This window comes from Apteryx rowi, unplaced genomic scaffold, assembly GCF_003343035.1.
Source record: "Apteryx rowi isolate R43461 unplaced genomic scaffold, aptRow1 scaffold_66, whole genome shotgun sequence".
Lineage (NCBI taxonomy): Eukaryota > Metazoa > Chordata > Aves > Apterygiformes > Apterygidae > Apteryx > Apteryx rowi.
The window spans coordinates 1,475,230-1,496,880 of NW_020450938.1; the positions used below are offsets into that span (position 1 = coordinate 1,475,230).

Consider the following 21,651-nt stretch of genomic DNA (forward strand, 5'->3'; position numbering starts at 1 on the left):
CCGCGGGTGGGCGGCTGGGATCGCGGCCGGGTGGGCGAGCGGCTGCAGGCGGCCCTGGCCGGCCTCCAGGAGCTCCAGGTGCTGCGGGAGAAGCAGCGGGCGCTGGTGCGGGCCGCCCTGGCCATGCCGCAGCGGGCGCCGGCGGGCGGCGGGGAGCAGCCGCTGCCCGCGCACAGCAAGGAGCACCGGCTGGAGGCCACCCTCGCCGCCCTCAAGGAGCAGCTGGTAAGGGCCGGGCCGGGGCCGGGGCCGCTCTGCCGCCCGCGGGGGCCGCGCCGCGGTGCTGGGGCGGGCGAGGAGACACACCGCCTCACACGGCGGCGGCCGCGGGGCCGGGCCGGAGGCAGCGCTGCTCCGGGCGGCGGCGGCGTTGGCGGGGGCAGGGCTTTGCCGGAGGGTGCCGCCTCGGCGCGCCCCGGGCCGCGCGGCGGGGGGCTGCCGCCGTTACGGCCGTTGTAACGGTCACCGATCCGGCACGCGGGAGTTGGCCCGAGCGCGTCCGCGCCGAAGGGGAGCACGTGAAGCTGGCGCAGGGCGCTGTGCCAAGGGGAGCGCTGAGGAGGAGTTGCTTATTCATCGGGGCCAAGAAGTAGGGGATGCTTAACTTAAGTAATGCAGGTACTGGGCTTGCAAGCGAGCAGCGTTTAACTGCGGCGGCCGCTTGGAGAGCAGCCGAAAAGGCGCGCAGAGCGGGGCACCGCGCATGGCAGAGCCGCCCCGCGGTCTGCGCGGCCGTGTGCGCACACCAGATACGCGTGAGCGGCAGGAAATCCACCAGGAAGGGTTTCGTGAGCCGTAAATACTTTGTTCTTGCAACAGACCGTGTGATCAAAAGAGAAAAAATAATTGAATGACAGGCCTTGTATTTGAAGTCTTATGCTTGGCACTGGCCCGTTTTTGTGAAAGAAGAGGGAAAAAAAATCTACATCGGGATTGAAACTAGTTTCGTAAGAGAGATCGCAATCAAAGGGTAGAGGGCTTTAATCTCTAGTATGGGCAATTACACACTTCAGTAAACTCAAAGTTAATTCAGAGCCCTTTCCCTCCCGGTCTTGATGTGAGGCTCGGTCATCAGTTATCCATCAGGTGTGAAAGCAGAAAGGATATGTGCTCGCTGCCTGCAGTTTTAACAGACAGCATCTCAGAAAGAAAATTGGCTTTAACCTTCAGGGAAACCTAACCACTGCACGTGAAAACGCAGCAGCAGGCGTATGATTAAAATAAAAAATGCAGGACCAGTGGATTGCCAGTCACTTGCCACCAGCGAATGCCTGTCATTTTTTTTAACTAATAGCTTCACTTATATATATWTTTTTTTTTAMAAAAAGAAAAAAGAACTGAAAGCGTTTATCCCCTGTCTGGGGCCACTGGGTTAATAGAAACACCCAGTGACCTCTGACCATAGTGACTATTCACTTTTTGTCAGCTGTTGTGCTTTTATTACTCATTTGTTTATATGATTTTTTCAAATAAGATCTGAAAATAGAAGATTAGTTTGTCACGACTTTACTGGCACCTTATGGGCTTTCAAGGACATGGGAGAAACTACCCATTAAAATGGGAGAAAACAGCCTTTAAAATTTTGCCTTTAGAACTGCAGGAGTCATGAGAATTAGGGTGCCTTAGCGCATGCTGGAAAAAGATGGATTTCACCAGTAGGTGCCACTGCAATTATGGGAAACGTGGCTCACCGTTTTCTGGGGTTGTCTGGGAAGGAAGTGTTCAAAAAGCTTGAAGAAAAGTACTACTCAGAACTATATAAATCTACAGGCAGGTTCTTCAGCGAAACTGCCATCATGTGAATGCTTAAAGTAGTGACAAAAAGCTCCTCCAATTGACCTGTGACTGCTGGAAACTTTCCAGACTGGCATACCTGGTAGCTTTCTAATGTTTTTTTCACCTCTGATTTGCAGGCACATACTTGAGTAGGTACAGATGTCGATTTTGCTTAATAGCAAAATAAAGCCAACTGATAAAAAGGTTTTCAGATTCTAGGAGCCCAGAGACTATACACTGAAAACTACTCAGTGACTCATGGGCAGCATGTCACACTCAAACCCTTGAAAATTCTGCTCATGGTCACAGAAAATTAAGTTAAAACTAAGAGCAATTGAAAATGCGAAGTACAGCATTGCTCCTGGAGTGTTACGTCTTTCTTCTTGTTGCTCTTGGCCCAGGGAAAATAGAATATGTGATCATTGCTCTGTAAGCTTTCTGACTGAGAAACTCATTAACAATGTAAATGTAGTTTTGTCTTGCTGTGTAGCTTATACCGAGTTTCAAGCAGGGCTATAGCCCTGAGCTGTAGTGAGGTCCTAGCTTAGTTCAGGAAAAAGTTTGGTCCCTGCAACATAAAATCAGGAAGCTGTATCAGCCCAAGCTGACTTGAGGCTTCTCGGCAGTGGAAACAAAATTGACAAGGAGTCAGGCCAAGGTTCTCCTACCATGGGAAGGAGAGAAACAGAAGAACGGAGGCAGTATCATGGGGAGTCAAGTGCCATCAGCAGAAACAACAGGAGAGCCGTCAGATGCTGTAAAGACCACTAACAGATGCCACTCTAACATCCCAATCCCTTCCCTGTGACAGCTACCAGCCAGCCTTCCCAGAAATCTGGCATCAGCAGCAAGGCCACGGACTTTTTGCTGCCCCCAGCAGTCCGCTGTCCTCAGCTGCCTCCTCCTTTGTCTCTGCCAGTGGCTCATTTTGGTGGCCAGGAGCTCTTCTGACAGCTGCAAGTTACTGCAGCCCAGGCAGGACCACTCTGTATGGGAGAAGCAGAGTTAAGTAACACCATCTACCAAAGATGCTAGACTCGTCTCTTGGCCAAACCATATTATGGTGGCCTAGAAGAGGAAGAAGACATGCAAGTTCAAGCTAATACAAAGAGAGAAATCTATGACACTCTCACTGTCTAACTAGGTAGATATTTAAGGCAGCAGCATTCAATATTTCTCAGTTGTTTCTTCAGAGAACATTATTTATAAAATATTGATCTGAGTGCAATGATTTTTGTTTTACAAGCTTTCAGGTGGCTTATCACGTTGTAAAAATGTAGAAAAGGGACACAGCTTATACTGAAGAGAGAGAGAAAAAAAAACAGTATCCTGCATTTTGCATAGGTCTTCTTCACCTTAGACTAGTTTCAAATAGAAGAGAACATCTCTTAAACACAGGGTGTCTTTAAAAATATATATTTATTAAAGTTAACTTAGTTGTCTAAATTCAAGCTTTTCTCATTGGAAAGAAACAGATGCTTCTGGAAGGGATTCATTCAGCTTACCCTGGGATAAGGGTCTGAGATAGGTGAGATTAATTTCCATCTGCAACTGGCTGCTTTGCACTGCCAGTTAAAAAAGACCCAAGGGTGGCTACATGTTAGATGTGCAAAACTAGCTAAGATTAATGCTGTTTTTTATGCATTCCAAAATACCATTAGATTAATAAAATTGTCAGGTCCTAATCTACACCCGTAGAAATAAATGTCAAGGCTCCCTTTAATTTAAGAGATTAATAGTTGAGCAAAATAGTCAAACGTGACCAGTGGTTTCTCGTGTCTTCATTTGGGGTGCCAATTTGTGATGACCCATAGGAACCCACTTTTTCAAGAGTGTTCTTCCTTCTGAAAAATAGGTGTCATGAAGGTATCTCAAACTGGATTTCCAAAGACTGGATGCCATCAGTAGTACAAGTAGATTTTGAAAGTCTGGTCCTGCATTTTTTCAGGCAAGAAAGCACTCTTCCTTCCCTGCATCATGCAGCCTAGAGAAGTCTTCACAGCTGCATTGCCCAAAGCAAACAGATGGTTTCACCTGCAAGGTTTTGTCTCATGTAAAATTCATGTTGTGAATTGAGAAAGAGTGTATTTAGGGTTTATTGTTCTAGGTACTGCTTAGTGTGGTTATTAGAACAATAACAACAATAAACCTCAAGCAATCGCACCGGAAGAGTCATCAGTATGGTTTGGGGAACTCATTGTCTTGGATTGCAGGAGTTAACTGAAAGATCAAAGCTATGAAGTCTGCCAGAAACGTGAAAACCCAAAGCTGTGGGACACCATAAAAGGGTTAAAAATGATGATGTAAATCATTTGTGTTGGTTAAAATGCTGTGAAAGCACAGACAGAACCTGGAGGTATAATAAATAATCTCTGAATACCTGAGAGCCTTGTGGCCTCTCTGCCATTAATCAGAAACCACAGACTGAGGGATTGGCTGGCAAAACATTAATCATTAAGCAATTAATTCCAGCCATGAAAACAACTTTGTGATTTCCTGAGTAGGTGGGATTGAAGGAGGCACGGCATGTTTTTGTTTCTTCACTATAAAGGAAATAACCTCCTTAGTACTTCTTTATATATTCATCATTCAGATGGGATAGAAAATCTCCTTTATCTGAGTCTCCCTTAGCTTTGTGTTTATGTGAAACAGGAAGAGTGAAAATCGCTACCTGTTTTCTTAGGAAGCAGTAATAAGCGTATTGAGTCTAAAGCTTTCTACCTTTGTGTGAGACTAACAAAAAGGGCTTTTATTTCTTGTGTCTAATATTTTCCTCTAGTTCTCTATAATTACAAGGCAGGCTAGAAATACCTTTTTATTCTTCTGGGCAGCATCACCAACCAAAAAAATTGTCTTGTGAGCCTCATGACATCTGTTTTTTCTCTTTTCCGTGAATCTTCATTTCTGATTATTTCTTCATTACATCAGGATCTTAGCTTTTCTTTGTTTTTACTATTTATAGCAATGGATAAACCTGAAAATGCAACTCTTAAAAGCTGAATAATTGGAACACAAGGACAGCAGAATTGAAAATGTGTACATACTGATTTTGATTTTTTTCTGTATGTCATTTAATTTTGCAGATACTTTAGTTTAAGGGACCTCAGGTTTTTTTGTTTTTTACATTCAGGGTTGGAAATGCTGCTAGAACTACCGCTTATATTTTTAAATCTGAAATATATGCATAAAGAAAAATCTTAGTCATGTTTTTCTTGCCATTACTGAATGGAAACCTGGCCCCTCAGGGTCTATGAGCACAACTTTACAATTAGCTTCCAGAGACTACCCTTCTGGAAAGTCTTGTAGAATGTATAGTTAAGTGTGATATAATTAGAAGTCGCCTAAATACCTTTGTAAGCTTGGGCCCAGATAATTTGCCAAGCCATGTGAGAAGTTTGTGACCAAAACCAGCCATGGTTGTTTGGCTGGTACTCTAATGACTGGCCATCTGCCTCTCTGAGCTGGCTGCACAGATATGGGGGGAGCAACTGCACTAGTCGTTTTCTCAGGTCAGCCTGGTCAATTATTGTAATAGGCACAGGCCCTTGTTGGTGGCTTCTGAAGGATTATTCATGAGTTTGACACACCATTTATTTTAAATACACTAATTTTCACAGAAAGATTCAAATACCATCTTCTGCTTGCATAAAACGTGTGGAAATATCTGGCGATGAGACATGCGAGGAAAACTTTCAGCAAAATAAAGAGATGTCAGAGTTCATGCCATGTACCCATTCAGCTATAAAGAGATGTCATCAAAGCTTAAGGAGTTTGCAGAATTAAGTATGCTGCCTGTACTTCATGTGGCCATAAGACAGCTTTATATGCAGTAGTTTCCTTTCATCAGAAGGTGTCTTAGACCACAAGTGTCTTAGAGTGCATTCAGACGATCCATAATGTTTATCTCATTCTCCACTCAGCTGCAGCATTGGCAAAATGGAGTACATTAATGTGTTAATTGGGGAAAGACTGCCATTATCTTTAGAGTGATACAGTTCCTGCCATAGGTGTAACAAAAAGGGAAGGTAAAAATAATTTATCCAGTATGAAAAGTATTGAGAAAATCTTCAGCTAGACAGAAGACAATATATTCTGAGAAAGATGTTTTGTACTTTATTTCAGTCTCATTAAAGAGAGCCAATTGCAGCAGTGCCTAGCTAAGCAAAACATTTTATGAGCACATAATCTGTCCGGCACAGATGGCCTGAATTCACAAGTTGCTGCTGAGATTCTAACTGTGATTATTCTTCATTTCCACCTTCTTTCCTCAACTTATGAATTAGTCTCGTTTGAGGAGACAGGATGTCGGCTTGAAAAGCCACCTGGATCAACTAGACCAGCAAATAAGTGAGCTGAAACTGGACGTCAGTAAGACCTCCAGTGAATAYCTGGACAGTGACAGCCGGCCCAGCTCAGGTAATGCGCATTTGGTCATTTATTGCCAGGAGTATGGTGCTAATAGAACTGAAAGATGTGGACTGCTAAACAAAACTCCCTGTATTATTTGATCAAAAACAGTGCCCATGGGCTGAGGTGGAGAGTAGTGACCTGGCACAGAGCGCGCACATTGGGATGATGGGAGTCTTCCAACAAAGCTGATGTAATTGGAAAATGCTGGTTCATTCACACAGAAAATTTTCTCTGAAAGTACATAAAATTTTGATGAAAATGGGCATTTTAGCCACAAACAGAAGGAGGAGGAGAAGGAGACAGATTGATTAATCCATTGCAGACCTTATCCAGTGCAGAATGGCCATTGACAAAGTGACTAGAATACTTCCTAGAAGTGAGGGAGACCAACATCGAAGTCAGTGCTCTGCTTAAATCAGAGAAAGCTCTCTTAAAGCCTTTAAGATCAATATCACTGCTGTACTCTGGCCTAATGAATGTTTGATCATTTATATAAAAAGTGTAACAGCTCTATTAAAACACTCTGAGAAAAGCTACCCCAGCCGTTTGCTGGCTAAAGCTTTCATGGACTGAGGGAGACTGAGTTTCAGGTTTCTGGTCTGATTCACAAAGAGAGCTGAAATGTGGCCTTATATAGGTAGGATATCTGTTAAAAACAGTTTCTGTTATCTAGTGTGAGACAATAGGAATACCTCTTTTCAAGAAGAATTTTGAAATTACTTAAGTCTTCAGTGAGACAAATTTTTGTTGGAATCTTGAAAACTTATATGATATGAGGAAAATCATTTCATGCCCATCAGTATATATACATTAACAATTAATACTTTTCTGAAGTGTTATTAAAAAAAACGAGCAGAGATAAAACATCTTCCCATTAACTACTTCTCCTAATAGTTTTCAACCATTTGTCCTAAGTACAATTTATGTTAACAGTGTATGTATTTTTGTGGGCTGATAGTTATAGTGGCTATAAGAAGTGCAGGGTTCTGTAAGTGTTTCAGTTCAAGAATAATATGATTAGGCTTATATACATAATTCAAAGGAATCAGCTTGCTTTTCTCCGTTTGCTTCATATAGAGAGGACTAATAAAAATTCCTGTCTTTAACTTACAAAAAGCCTTATTTAATACAACTTTCATGATTAATTGGCAATAGTCACAAGACTTGGAGAGAGAAGATAGCCTCTGTTCTCTGCCCTTACACGTTCCAGCTGTCTTAGGCTTGGCAGCTCTGGTCGCAGGCTAGTTTTGCTCTACTTTCCAATCTTGGCACCTAGCCAAGTTACAACGGCATAAGATGGCCCTATTTTATACCTGTTGCATAACAGTCCCCAAAGAAGTTCTCCAGTGAAGAACTAGGCGTGATGGTGCTGCACTTCACCCCATCCCACCTCAGAATTAAGCATGTACGTGTATGCTGTGCTGGCTCATGACCAGAGTAAATATGCAGAGACCCAATAAAATGTGTTGAGTTGGAGTATATCTCTCCAATAGTTACCCCAGGAAATGATCATAAATCTAGACCTGTGGCAAATAGCAGAGGAAGATTTATTTTATTTTCTGCATTTTTCTTCTACAGAGCATGTTTAGTCACTAAATCATAATGATCTTCGTATTTATTTTAACTCTTCAGGCTTCTACGACCTGAGTGACGGTGGTTCTTGCTCGCTCTCCAATTCCTGCACCTCTGTGTACAGCGAGTCTATCTCCTCCTCCCACACCAATCTCTTGCCCAGCTCTCAACACCCTAAAGCAAGGCTCAGTGTGTTTGATTACCGACCCAAGTCTGCAGATGAAACTACTGTGCACACCACCAGCTTCCAACAGCAGGGAACCTATGTCAGCGATGGATGTTGGATTACAGTTAATACGGACATTTCTGGGACTCCAGCCAGGTCCCGACCGAGGCCAGTTTCCACAGGTAATCGACTGCAGAACTGGATACTCATCCAAGAGAAGGGGAAAAATCACAGTTATTACTTTTAAAAGCTAATACACCAATAGTGTAATTAGTATACAGCACTAATTTTAAATACACAAAGTGAGAATTAAATTAAACCACATAGCCAAACCATATACTGTCCAACTTTCACTTGTCTCATACTCAGCTGCTTTTAAACAACAACAAGTAAACAGGACAAATAAAGATAGAAATCAAAAGTATTTAAGTGCATGAGGTGAAATTGTCATGAATGTCTAGATATCATTTTAATTTATCTATTCATGAAATAGAAAAAATTCAATATTTGCATGAAATGACAGGTATGTATGAAAGTACAAGGTAAATTCAGTATTACAGCTGTTACATTCTACTGAGAAGGATTTTATAAAAATCTCAGGAGAAAGAGCTGCTTCCAGATTTAGTGTCTGTTTTCTCAATCACTTGTCAAATCAGTATGATAATACCTATTACCTAACCATCTTTATTCAAATTACTGTGGACTCAAATATTATCCTTTTTCAGACTTTTCTTATGTAAAGTTAGGGATAACAGACACCAAAGGTTAATGGACTACCTAGGAACCAGCTTTGAGCCTAATGTTGGATCAAACATGAATTTACTTCATCCCTTTGGACAAAACCATTAATATTCTGAGTTTCCTCTTTACCCAGCTGTAGAATGACATCATATTATTTTTTTATTTTGGGTCCCTCTGTGACCTCAGACCGGCAGCCATGTGATAGTGCAGTTCTTATGGTGAGCCAGCTAGCTGCATGACAGTAGAAACAGTGAAGTCACAGAGAACATCGTTTCAAACATAGTGTCACTCTGAATGTTCTCCACTGCTTCTGGACCTGGGCTAGTTCATCTCTGGCTTGCTTAGAGCAGAAGCAGAGGCCATGGATGATGTGATGTACCTGTCTGCACAGGCACACCTGATGTGATGGTGGTAAATTACAGCCTAACAGCAAAATGTTCCCAAGGCTTCTTGGAGGTTGAGGATGGAGCTGAGCTCAGTGGTCCCTGGCTCCTGTGTTCAGGTTACAGACTTGATGTTGTATCAGAAACTTTCCTGCCTTGCAACATTTTGCTAAGACCCCAGGGGCTTTATGATTTTGGATATGGAGATAGACTAGCAGAAGAATATGCTAGTTGATGTTAAGTAGTGGTGTGGAAGTGAAGGTACAGACCTCCATCAACCCCTCTTACTTTCTCCCTTCTTCCTGGCTACAAACTCTTTGCTTCTTCAGTGTGAGAACCATAAATAGAGGGGTGGTTGTCTCCACGTAGACCTGAAGAAAAAGTTCCTGCAAAGCTGACCATGTTGCAGGGAGGTGAGGCAAGACATTATGTTAGAAGAGCATCAACTGGAGAGGGGAAGAAACTTCTCTTTTCCTCCCCTTAGCTTGTCCCCCACCTACGTAACTGGGCCAGGTGCAAATGGACTGCTTTTTCTTTCAGTGGCAACAGGAAGGCTTGCTGAGACCCAGCAGGCACATTCTTGTGAGCCCTTCCTGGTTCCTTTGCACTGGTTGAGAGTCACTGCTCCTTTGATTGAATTTTTGGGTTCCTGTTCATTTTTTACCAGGATAAGATATTTTTTGTTAAAAGTTGGCAATCCTGATTTAGATCCCTTCTTGCCTCACTGTAGATAAAGTAATGAGTCTGGATTCCTCATGCAAAGACATATATCATCTTGAGCTAGAACATGGGTTAGAATTTTGTCTTTCCTTTTAATGTAGTGCCGAGAACAAATCAGTTTGTGGTAGAACAAGCCTCTTTCTTTTTCACAGAACTTTTGTGCTGCACAGTATATAAAAACAAGGCAAAAAGAGAGCACTGCCAACAGTTTCCTTAAGAATTTTCGTTATGAAAATACATTGTTTGAGACATCATCATCCTGATCTTTGCTGTAATAAGTGCCTCAGGTAGGACACTGCAGACAACTCCAAATTTTGAAGTGTCCCAAAAACTTCCTCTGATAGGACAGAAATAGTCACTGTAAATGAATTACCTAGTTGGGCCTGATGTGTGAGTTTGCTCTGGCAGCAGGAAGCACTGAGGAAATTAGCTAGCTGAGGGTTTGTTGGCATTACAGTCTTCACTGTCATGCTGAGAAATCCAAGCTAATTACAGATGGTGCTTCCGGTACTCTTGGTGCCAGAAGTAATCAAATTGCAGTGCCATAGTGCTCTGTTGGTTGACTTGTTTGGATAGTGCACTGGCCTAACACAGCTGTCCTGCTCTTAGAGCACAATCTGGCTCTTGGTCACAGCAAAGGAAATGCTCCTGAGATGAAGCAGGGCAGGAGACAAGTGTAACTTACATCAACTTCAAAGGTACTCCAGGATTTAAGAGATCTGAACTGGTAGTCATAAATGCCATCTTCAGGGACTGAACCTCCATCTGCCTGAGTATTTACCCTTAGAATTTCTTTTCCTCTGTCAGGGTAAAAAAGGATTTTTCCTTCCACTCTTCTACACATTTAAGGTTGACTTTTTAGAAATCCACATGTAGAATTTTGCCATTCCTGGTTTCTGCCATTCAGTAAAACCTCTGAATATTTCTGGCTGGAATCAAAGGCTCTAAAAACCTTGAATGTAAAACAAGTGAATTGCTTGAGAAAGCCATGAGACTGGTAATGCTATTGGAGGAGGAGCTGGAATTCAGACTTAACCATTAAAAACAATGTCACAAACTGCTTGCATGCTGGAAATTTCAGGAATAGGTTGGTTATAGTGAAAAGAAATAAGACACTTAGCCAGAGGAAGTCTTTATCCTGTCTTAGGGGAAAGAGTTAACAAATTATATTTGTTGCATTAGATAATTTTACATGACATTCAACTTTAAGCTTTCTGGTGCTTGATTCGTTTTTCATCTCTACTCAGAAATAAAAATAATTCCTTATTTTTGTTTGTTTTGTTGAGTTCCTGTTAGTCTGTGAAGTTCTAGAATATTTTTCTGTATGCACAGATTTATTTTCTTCTAAGTAGCACGGTTTAAATTTCCTGCAATGCATGAGTTTAACCATTGGCATTAAAAGGCATTCTAATCTCCATTATGCTCAGGTGAATAAAAGCTCTGAAGTAATTCAGTTTTCTTGGAGGACTGAAACTTTTTTCCTCCTTCATGCTACCAATTTTAGTAAAAGCTGGCACATCCCACTGAAACAGTGCTTTTAACATAAGCCAGCTTGAGTGTAATTGTCTGTGATTTAATTAGGTTATTTATTTTCATCCAATGTGTAGGTGACTTGGAAAGACTCATTCCAGCAGACACTAGATTTCAGAAAGAGACAGATCCCAAATCCATGTTGCCTCTGTGCCATACAGGAGAACTGCACTTGCTCAGCATGGACCCCAAATTCCAGAACGATTTGGTCTCCAAGAATGGCATTGATGTATATCCTTACCCAAGCCCCCTTCATGCGGTGGCTTTACAAAGCCCCCTTTTCTCCCTGGTGGGGTCATCCCCAGAAGCAGACCTCCAGGTTCCCCCCTGCAAACCCCTGCCTAGTATGATGGGTCCCAGCTTGATTAGGACTAGGCCAACCACTGAGGCCAAGCCAGGGGGTTACATCAATAAATTACTCCAGCTGACGAGATGCAAAGGAAACAATCGGGCTGATGCCAGTAAGCAAGTTTCGACAAAGAGCCAGCCATCCACAATGCACCAGAGACTCATTATAACCCCCAGCGCCAGTGGAGTGAAAATTAACAGCAGCAGTAGCCAGCTGGAAAAACAAGTGAGCTCTCTGGAAAGCAACAAAGCTGAAGGGAAGTTCCAGAGAGAGGTGCCAGAGGGGGAATGTGCCAAGCAGCAGGAGACCGCGTGCTCTCTGAATGGAGAACAGCAGTCCACCCCACCTGACACAGAGCCATCAGCTGTGAATACTTGTTATCCTGCCAAGTCGGCAGCAAGGGGCTCTCCTCTGGCAGAAGCAATGGAGAGTAGCGAGGAGCACAGTTCGTCCTGCTCACAGCTATGCCAGGATGACTCCAGCCTGGGCACCTGGAACCCTAAACCTGTCCCATCCAGAAAGCCGCCCCTCAAAAGATGTGGAAATCCCAAACTGACTAACACCAGGGGTCTTGAGCGAGCAGCACGAAGTGAGTTTGTTCATGCTCAGTTCGTCCCTGCAGAATCCCACCAGGTTCGGGTCAAGTTTGCCAGCTCCAAAACAAAGGCAGTAAAGATAAAGAGGAGGAACAGTGAAAAGGTGCTCCGGCCTGGGAAGCAGGCCTTTTGCACGGAGAAGGCAAGAGGGCTCCATGGAGCTGCCAGGCTGCCTGCTGAGTGGARTCAGCCCCAAAGACCACACGGAATGAAAAGCCTTGTGCGGAGACCTTCGTATTCAGGTGATGTGACCGGCAGGTCATGCTCAGAGTCTAGCCTGTTGCCTGCGCAGCTCAGACTGCTCCCTGTGCCATCCAGGCCAGAGCTCTACAGGGCTTCTGCCAATGCATGGTATTCCCTCGAAGCGGCTTACATAGACACAGCCACCAAGAAGAAGCAGCGCAAGTGGCAATCCACGGTGGAGATCTCTGCCAAGGCCCACTTGGCCAACCTCTCTAGTGGCTTTGGTACCAGGGCACCAAGGCAGCCAGTGAGGAGAGCTGGTGTCCTGCGTACTGTGAGTATGAGGGCTCACTCAAAGAGTCATCTCCATGGAGCTAATGCCAAAAGTGAGTCAGACCACTCTGAGTACTCTGCAGAGTGTGCTTCTCTCTTTCACTCCACCATTGCAGAGACCAGCGAAGGGGAGGTCAGTGATTTCACGGCTAACTGTTTTGGGGACAGTGAGTCCAGCGAAAGCGATTTGGATGGCAGCAGTAGCAGCAGCAGCCTTGCCCTTGACTATGATGAGGGTGATGAAAGTGAGCTGATTTGGCCTGAAGCTTCTGTCAGACAATCAGGGTCTGTCCAGGCCTCTTCCAAGTCCCTTCCCCCGGTTCCCAAAATCTGTCGCATCAAAGCTTCAAAGGCACTGAAGAAGAAGATCAGGAGATTCCAACCTGCCTCTCTAAAGGTTATGACCATGGTTTAAGGAGAGCAATCATCTGTTTATCCAAGTGAGACATCCTGCTGGCTTTTTTTTGCCAAACAGAACTGATGTGCAGAGAAAAGGACTGCTTAAACAAACTGTGAACAATCCCTGAATCAGCACAAGGGATCTTTTAATTTGTTAATGCCTGGACATAAATGTCACTGTATCTAATTTCCTCTTTTGCCATTTATTCTGTAAATATGGATCTATGTATATTGTGTGATGCCTTTTCTTAGTAGGCAGAAGGGTCATCATGGTAGAAACAAAATGTTAATATGAGATGACATGCCCAAACAGCCTGTGCTGTAAGATTTTGCAGGCAGGCTCTTGATGACTTTTTGTCCATGTGCACCCACAATATCTGTCTTGGATACAAAGGCCTCCCAAGAAGAGCTCTTCCCCAAATGGAGATGTGGGAGCTTCTCTCCCTCTTGTGAGGAATTCTCTGCAGTCTGAAGCAGCACTGACCCACCTGTCACTGTGCTCATATGGAAAAGCTCTCAGTGCTCTCYGTAGTTTTACTCCCTTTCGTATGAACTGTTCCCGTACAGTCACAACATCAGGAAGAAAAGTCTGTTCCTCAGTAGGAACATTTTATGCTTAAGCAAGAAGGCAAATGTATTTGTGAATGAGAACGGGACTTCAGTCCATTTCCTTTTTTCAAAATTGAGAGTATAGGGTTTTTTCTAACCCCATCTTTATGGTGTTCCATGTTATTGTTCATTTATTGAATGGGTAAAAGAAAATTAAGAGGGCTCAGTGCCACAGCATGTGAATAGCTGGGACTGAAAATATAACTTTGCCCTGAAGTTGCAGATTCAATAAATACTATTTAATGTATTTCTGAAAACTATTGTTGTCTGGTTTTCATGTCTAAAGAAAATGATTCTGAACTCTGGACAAAGGATAGAAAATGTAAATATTCTAACATCACACAAGGAATGCAGAGGATCCTTCTCTAATGGAACAGACTGTGTTTCCTAATCACTTTGCAGAGGCATTCGTTTTTATTATTCAGAGGCTCGCTATAGCTCGTCATGACCAGGGTCCTTTTAGCCTCTACTTCAAGAAGCCTGCTTCTGCACCTGCTGCTATATGAGTGAATTTAAAAACAAAACTTGTATTGAGGACAGAGTAGTGTTTGACTTAAATTGATGCAATTTTCTTACAGGGCACTCAATTTAACACACACACACACACACACACACACACACACACACAGTTTTGAATGCCATTGAGAGTACCTATATGAAGATTTGAATTAGTTGCTAAACTGATGCAGTGATTTTTTTTGTGTGTTCAGACAAGCAGTCCTAATTCTTTTCTCTGAGCCCAGCAATCTGGAGCCTGAGCTGAAATTCACCCTGTGTTTAACAAAGATCAGGTATTATCCTCCTAYCCTGTTTCAATACCCAATCTGAATACATTCCTGGCCTAGGAGATGTAGGCATTACCTCATTCAGGGAGTATACTGGCTCTGAAACAAAAGGTATGTGCTTAGCAGAAACTGTGGGTAAAAGTGCTTGTTTATTCCAAGGATTCATTAGCAAACAATTATTGAAAGACTAAACTTTTAAACCAATGCGTTCTATTTTTTGGAAGCTATGTTATGTTTTTAAGCCACTCCTCTATTTTCAAATCATTTTTAGAAAATGAGGTACAGAAAAGTAAAGCTGTAAGGTGAATTAATTTAATTCAAATATTTGCAGCTAAAACATAAGGCAATCCTTATTTACTGATATTCTTCATACTAATAAAAATACTCATAATTCACACTGCAGCAAGGAAAGTATTAAAGTTTAGTCAGTGGTATATGTTTAAGCATTTTTTTGTGGTCTCAAGAATACTTGGACATATAACCACTCCCGTAAGATGAATGGGAGAATTTCATGGGCCTGGTGGTGGTTTCTTGTTCAGCATGTCTAGCAGCAGAACAAATAAAATAGTGATTTATGCCATGTTGACTTTCCACACCACAAAAGGATTCTTTTTTCCCATTTACACAAAAGCTTTGGTTTTGGGGAGCATGTCGAAAGTTACATATGAATCTTTAACCTATGGATTTTTCTGTCTTGAAGTGGGGTTTTTTGGTTAGATGGTAGTTTTGTGGGGGATTAGTTTGAGGGTGTTTTTTTCACAGGCATGGAAATTGTTCCTAACTAGAAAACTGTTCTGGGTAGGAGCATTCTGAAACTCGATAAACACTACTACCCTGTAGCTCTCTGTCTTTTTATCAGAGTACTTCAAACAATACGTTTGTGCTCTCACAACACAGCGAATCCTGCTTTGGGGGTTGTTAATACTCCAGCAGAAATGCTGCCAGACACATGATGAAAGTGCTGATCCAGAATGAACTCACTCTGCCAATACAAGTTAAAAAAAAAAAAAAAAAAAGACTTAATTTTGTACTGACAGGTTTTATGCCAGATGAGGTATCACTGCTTCTACCACTCACAGACCAGAAGTCTGTCTCTGCCAGGTCAGATAACATCTCTCCTCCCAGAGCCAGCATAAAGCCAACATAAAAGCATAAAGCTGGCACAAACTTCATCATCATACTTCTTAGCTAATTTGACAAGTGTGATTATATGCCCATGCTTGACCCAGAGGAAAGCCGTAGTACTGGAGAACMCCACCAATGCAGATGAACTGCTATTAAGTTTCAAGGTATCACCATGCACAGTGATGCTGTTGAGCTGTGACTTCTTGGGAAGGACAGGATTGGTGGCATTTTGGGTGCCCACAGTGTGGGCAGCAGTCTGCTGCCCCCCTGCCCACCCTTAGCAGCTCCCYGCACACCTGAGGGGACTGAGAGCAGTCTGTGTGCTGCTTCATCCCGCTGTGGACATGGTAGCGCCAAGTCACTTGGCAGGCACTGGGACCTCCTTCATCACCCAGTTTACTCCAGGATGCTGGACCTACTCCCTAGCCTTCTGGAGAAATGCTGCTTTCCTCTGGCACAGATCCTGTGCATGGGCTGCATCAAAGCACTCTTTCCTAGTCCTCTCTCTTGGAGCAGAAGCTGTATCAGGAACATCGCTTCTGCTCTGGAGGGTAGAAGCAGGCCAGTGCAAAGCAGGCCAGGAGCCTGGGGTGTCTCATACCCCAGCAGCATCAACACCAAAAATATGGCTATGGTTTAGTACACTGATAATTATCAGTATCTTTTAGTACCATGTACACTGAGAATCCTGGGTACAAGTGTGATGCCTATCAATGCTCTGTCGATCTGCAACGATGGGCTAGCTTTGATGACAGCATCCAGCAATCTCCACCTCTGGAGCAAACAAATCTGAAACACAATTAAGATTAACAAATATCTGTAAATACTTTGATGCACTATTCTTTTATACACATGTATTAAATGTCATAAAACAGCCTTCAGCTCCATATGATGTCRGTGAGAATCAGGGATGCCTATCTTTACTCACAACCCCAGCAATGCACAATAAAAATATTCCTGTTTTATTTTCCCTTACAGAGCCAACCCACAAAATCCTTTTACCTGTGCTGTTTCTAGTACTATAAATGCCTACAAGAATGCAAAAAATGTCAATTAGTGGTTCAATTAAAAGTCTAACACCAAACCCGATGTATTTTAGGAGTGAGAAGTTTAGCACCTTTACTGTGACTTGATTAGCAAGTGTATTGTTCTGACGGCTGTGTCAAAAACAACTTTATGGAGTGTCTCTATTGCAGAAGCTAACATCTGTCATAATTGCTCTAAGCTATAGTGAATCAAAATCATTCATTACTGAAATGTATGTACCAGATCAGCGGCTTCCTTCTGTCAAAGACAGATATTTACACTTTGATGTAGGAGCAAATTGCTCCTAAACCTTAAAGGAAAGGGAAAAAGAAAAAAGAAAAAAGAGAGAGAGAATAGAAAGGGGATTAAGGAAGCTTTAATAGGAATTGACAGAATAGATCAGCCTTATAATTTTAAAGACTTCATTAATCCTTTTATTGCTCTAATAATGTTGGAATTAGATAATTGCAAACCATCTTGGCCTTGATATGAATATTTTTTTTCCTTCAGATTAAGTGTGTGTTAAACATACAATTTTAGCTTTTTAAGTCTACATGCAGTACACAAACCATGGGATTGAGTCAGAGAACCAATATTTTGTTGGAGATACCATCCTTCAGACCAGATCTTTGTCTGGAGTGACTTCTGGTCAGGTAAGGCTTGGTCAAAAGAACAGTAGATGGCATTTGGTAAGTTTTGAAAACATCCAAGGATGATTCCCATGCTGGTGAACGAGAATCCCCTTTCAGTGAACATTCAAGGCTGTGCTGAAAAATATCGTTCATACTGAGACTTTTGTATTTGTTTACCCACCTTTCTCAGAAGCTTTGAAGGGGTGGAAACTGAGGGGAAGAGATACTGCAGGAGCAACTAGCAGGTAGGCGATAGCAGCAGCTCTTCAGGGACCTCATCGTTCCCCACAGGATCAGAGTAGACCGAACATGCCACCGGCTCCCCAGGCTTTCTGACAATTTCAGCCCCAGCAGCCCTTACTAATTTGCTTCTTCCACCTGCCAAAAATACAGATTATCAGTAGCTCATACACTAACCCAGCCCCACTGCTGCCTATGCAGCACAGCTATGGAATGGGCACTGTGCTTGAAATATTCACTGGCCACCTGCAGCCCAGAGCCACAGGCTGATTACTCCTGACCTACAAATTCAGGGAGCTTCCCTAGCCCAGCACACTTCCAGGCTACTGGGTGCAAAATCCCCAGAGGGGCAAAGCTTGCCCAAAGGGAGCGTGCAGCAAAACAAGCAGAGAGCTGTAGTACCTGTTGCTCCCCAAGCATGGACTTGCCCTCCCTGCTGAATGTGCTTCCCCAGGAAGCTGCCCTGAGATGAGCAGCTTAAATGAATGTATAAATGAAGGAATATATGTGGATCTGTAAAATGAAGAGTACAGTATTTCTGAAACTTCCCCATGAGGAGTATACCCATACAATGGCCACATGTTTAAGACAAGGCATTTGGGCACAGTCTCTTATATGGGTGTGAAGGAGATCTGGGATTCCACCAGTAGCTGCTACTCGGTACAGAGAGTTACACTGGCACTTCAGATACAGGTAGAGGGGAATCACTGGGAAAATGTTCGGTTAAGGGCTATTTTTTGATGTTCATACTTTTCAGATTTAAAATCATTGCTATATGTGTAATTATACTGCAATGCAGACCTTCAACAGAATAGCAGTTGAAACAAGAGCCACCAGCAATGTTATCATTATAATGAAGCCTACAGACTATTGTTAGCTAATATTGATTTTTTTTTTAAGCATTCCAGTGTTTTTCCCTTTTGTCACTGACTCTGTATTTGTAATTAGGGATCAGTGCATCAGATTCATCTATGACACATTTCCAGGGAAGTCACTGGGGCTACTGCACAGATTCATTTACACCCCCATGTGCTAGTCTCGAGATAGCAGCAGCTGGGATGACTGGAGTGACAGACAGAAAATAAGGAGCATTCCAGACCTTGCTTTCATTCTTGATTGGGCCACAGGCTGTGGAAGTAATTGTGTTTATGCCTGTTTTGTCTAGGGAGTGTCCTGCCACAGTGTCACATCTGTGTTAGCAGGGGAGCAGAGGAGATGGTTTAGGCTGTGCWCTTTTCATATTTATTCTGGTTTGCAAAACAGAAATTGAAGTGAGGATCAGGGGATCACTATCCATATAAAGTTACAAATGAAGAGAGGAGAAAGCACAGTTCTGACTGACCAAGCAGAACTGACCAAGCAATGTAGAACCAAAACTTCAGACCTGGAAGCCCCAAATTAAGCATCTCTGTTGGAGACCTGACCAGCTGGATTTGATCAAAAGCTCTGACAAATCACTCTGGGTGCCTTGCCTTCAGCATCCAAGTTAGATACGTCAGGCTAACAAGCTGCTCTGATAAGTATAGACTACTGGAAACCTTTACTGCAGCATTTACAAGGAGGATTTTCTCTCAATTCCTAGTGCCCACAAAATGAGTTTAAGAAACCCTAAAGGTTCATGTAAATTCTAGTTCTTTCACTGAGTTACTACATTTAAGACATACCAAATTCTGTAGCCAGTATCCAAGAGAGAGTGATATGGATACATTTACTGTCAAGACAACTGAAAGTACCCTTCAGCAGGAATCCAGAAATGAAATCTGCACCCACACAACAAGATGCAGCACCAAAAAGAGTTTTACTATTCAACATATAAATGTTCAAGACTTTGCATCACCATGATCCAGACTAAAACTCAAATACAATCTTAAATTTTCTAAGATTATTAGCTCACTCACTAATGAAACCCAAGAAGTTCCATTATGAAAACAGCCTTTGAGTTAGATCACTTTCTGGGTATACAGAATTTGGCAGATAATCCCAGTAGGATAGATTTTTGTGTCATTTTTCAGCTTCATATTTAATATTCCCTGAAGAATAAAATCAGAAGAAGAGGGGGGGGGAAAAAACACATGAACTCAGAGAAACAAAAATTACCTAAACTTTCCAGAATGGTTTGGCTTAGGCTTGACTTTACGGTAAAATCTATGTCTCAAAAACATTGTATCAGAATGTAATAGTCCATCCTTTACTTTTTCACAGTTCTTTGGAAACCTGCCCTCACAGTTTGTTTTAAAGGGCAAGAAGCTAACCTTTGAAAAGGGTAGAAGATAAAGAAAAATATAATTATTCCACCTCCCTACTAAGCAAAAAGCATTACGTCCGTGGACATTTCAGGTTGGCTTGGAAACAGCCATGCTGCAGCATCTGGTGCTGAGATGCTTTCGAGGAGTAACTGAGACATTGCAAAATCAGCTCAGTTCTAAGTTTCCCAGCATGGGTTTCTTAGCTTGCGCCCCCAGCAATTAAATTATTCCTATTAACATTCAGAATTTTAAAGGTTTATTTTCACATTCTTCATTGGGAAAGTCACCTGACTTGACCCTGCCTTGATGCACTCGGACATACAAAAGGGCAAGAGCAGAGACAGTTGCAGTCAGAATGAAAATTGGTTGTATCTTAACGTACAACATAGAAACCATTTTTTAACCTATTCTATGGCAAGGAAGTAGAAGTTAATTGCTAGGATATACTCAGAGTATCCCCTGCCAAAATCCTTGGAATTAAGCAGATTCCTTATCTCAGATGGGACTATGTGAATGGAATTTTTCTGTAAAGGAAAGGAGATTTTCCTGGTTATACACCAGGTGTGCTCACTCATTGTTTTGCTTACTGTGTTTCTGAGTATAACTAGATCAGCACCTCTTGACTCACCAGTGTTACTATTTCACTATAGGATTAGTGGAAGAACAGCGTGCTTATCAGTTATATCATGTTGTCTGATTGCTGGACATTTGGCCTTGGCATCAAATTCTAAATATTCCATACGGACTGAAGTTTATGAGGTTATTTCTCAAAAATAAAATTTTCCCTATGTCTTCATAGCATTAAATGCATATGAAGATATGTGGAAAGAGACAGTTCAAAGGATGGGTGGATGCAATTCTGTTCACAGACATTGTTTTGGAAGTGAAATGGAAAGGATTTTGGACCACACTGTGTTGCTTCTGTATCTTATCACTGACTCTGACTATATTATCTGGTGAAGATAGCTCTCCATAACTGAAGAGGTGTAGAGAACAGGACACAGCTGATTAAAATTAGTACTATGAACATTCCCCTTTTTTGATCACACCTACTGAAGCTAACAAGTTTGGGGATAGTTTGACCAAAATCTGAGTTTGGAGTGGGCTGAATTTCTTGAAAATAAATCCATGATGTCTTTTGTGAAACCAAGATGTTCAAGGAAACTTCATACGTGCTTACTCAATCTGCATCTGAATTCTGGATCATCTGAAGTACGCTCATAACTATCCAGCATATTAGAAAACTCTGCTCTTTTTTCTCCAGTAAAAAAAAAAGATGGTCTCTGTTACACAAGTACAAAGTACCTCTAATTAAATGAGTATGACTGTTGAAGAACTTTTCTACTTCTTCATGTTGCATTTAGAGTCTATGTTTTTGATTATTTTCACATCCTGAGTTTCCTTTGTTGTCATTATGGCATTGGAACTGATATAATACTTGCATGGCTACAACCAAAGCTTTATAACCAATATTTATAGAGCACAGGCTGCTTCTACGAGGTCAGAGAAAGGTAACTATGAATAGCAAGCCTACTGCCAGTGAGCTTAACTTTGCAGCACCACAGTATGAACTTTTATTTCAAATTTTTAGGAGCTCACAAATCAAAAAAGGCTGAAAAGCACATATTGTATCCTAGGTGCCTGAGATGAACAAAGCCAGAAATAGGAAGAATTCCAGGAGGGCTGAGATGGGAAAAACAATTTCACAGTCTGGTGATAAGTTACCAAACCAAGGGGAAAAGCTCTCCACAGATGGTGTAAAATAAGCACAGAGGACTGAAACATGCTGGAAAATAAGCAGGGAGAATGATAAAAAGGGACACTTTAAAG

At 42.3% G+C, this 21,651-nt stretch overlaps 1 protein-coding gene across 1 annotated transcript; it reads left to right on the forward strand.

Annotated features, from left to right (window-relative positions):
• Positions 1 to 3: 3 nt before the first annotated feature.
• Positions 4 to 13,174, forward strand: DACT2 (dishevelled binding antagonist of beta catenin 2; the record flags this gene model as incomplete). Its single annotated transcript, XM_026085095.1, has 4 exons — positions 4 to 225; positions 6,060 to 6,192; positions 7,819 to 8,106; positions 11,376 to 13,174. Coding segments are annotated over 4 exons (2,442 nt in total), but the record flags the coding sequence as incomplete, so codon positions are not given.
• Between the last annotated feature and the right edge of the window lie 8,477 nt (positions 13,175 to 21,651).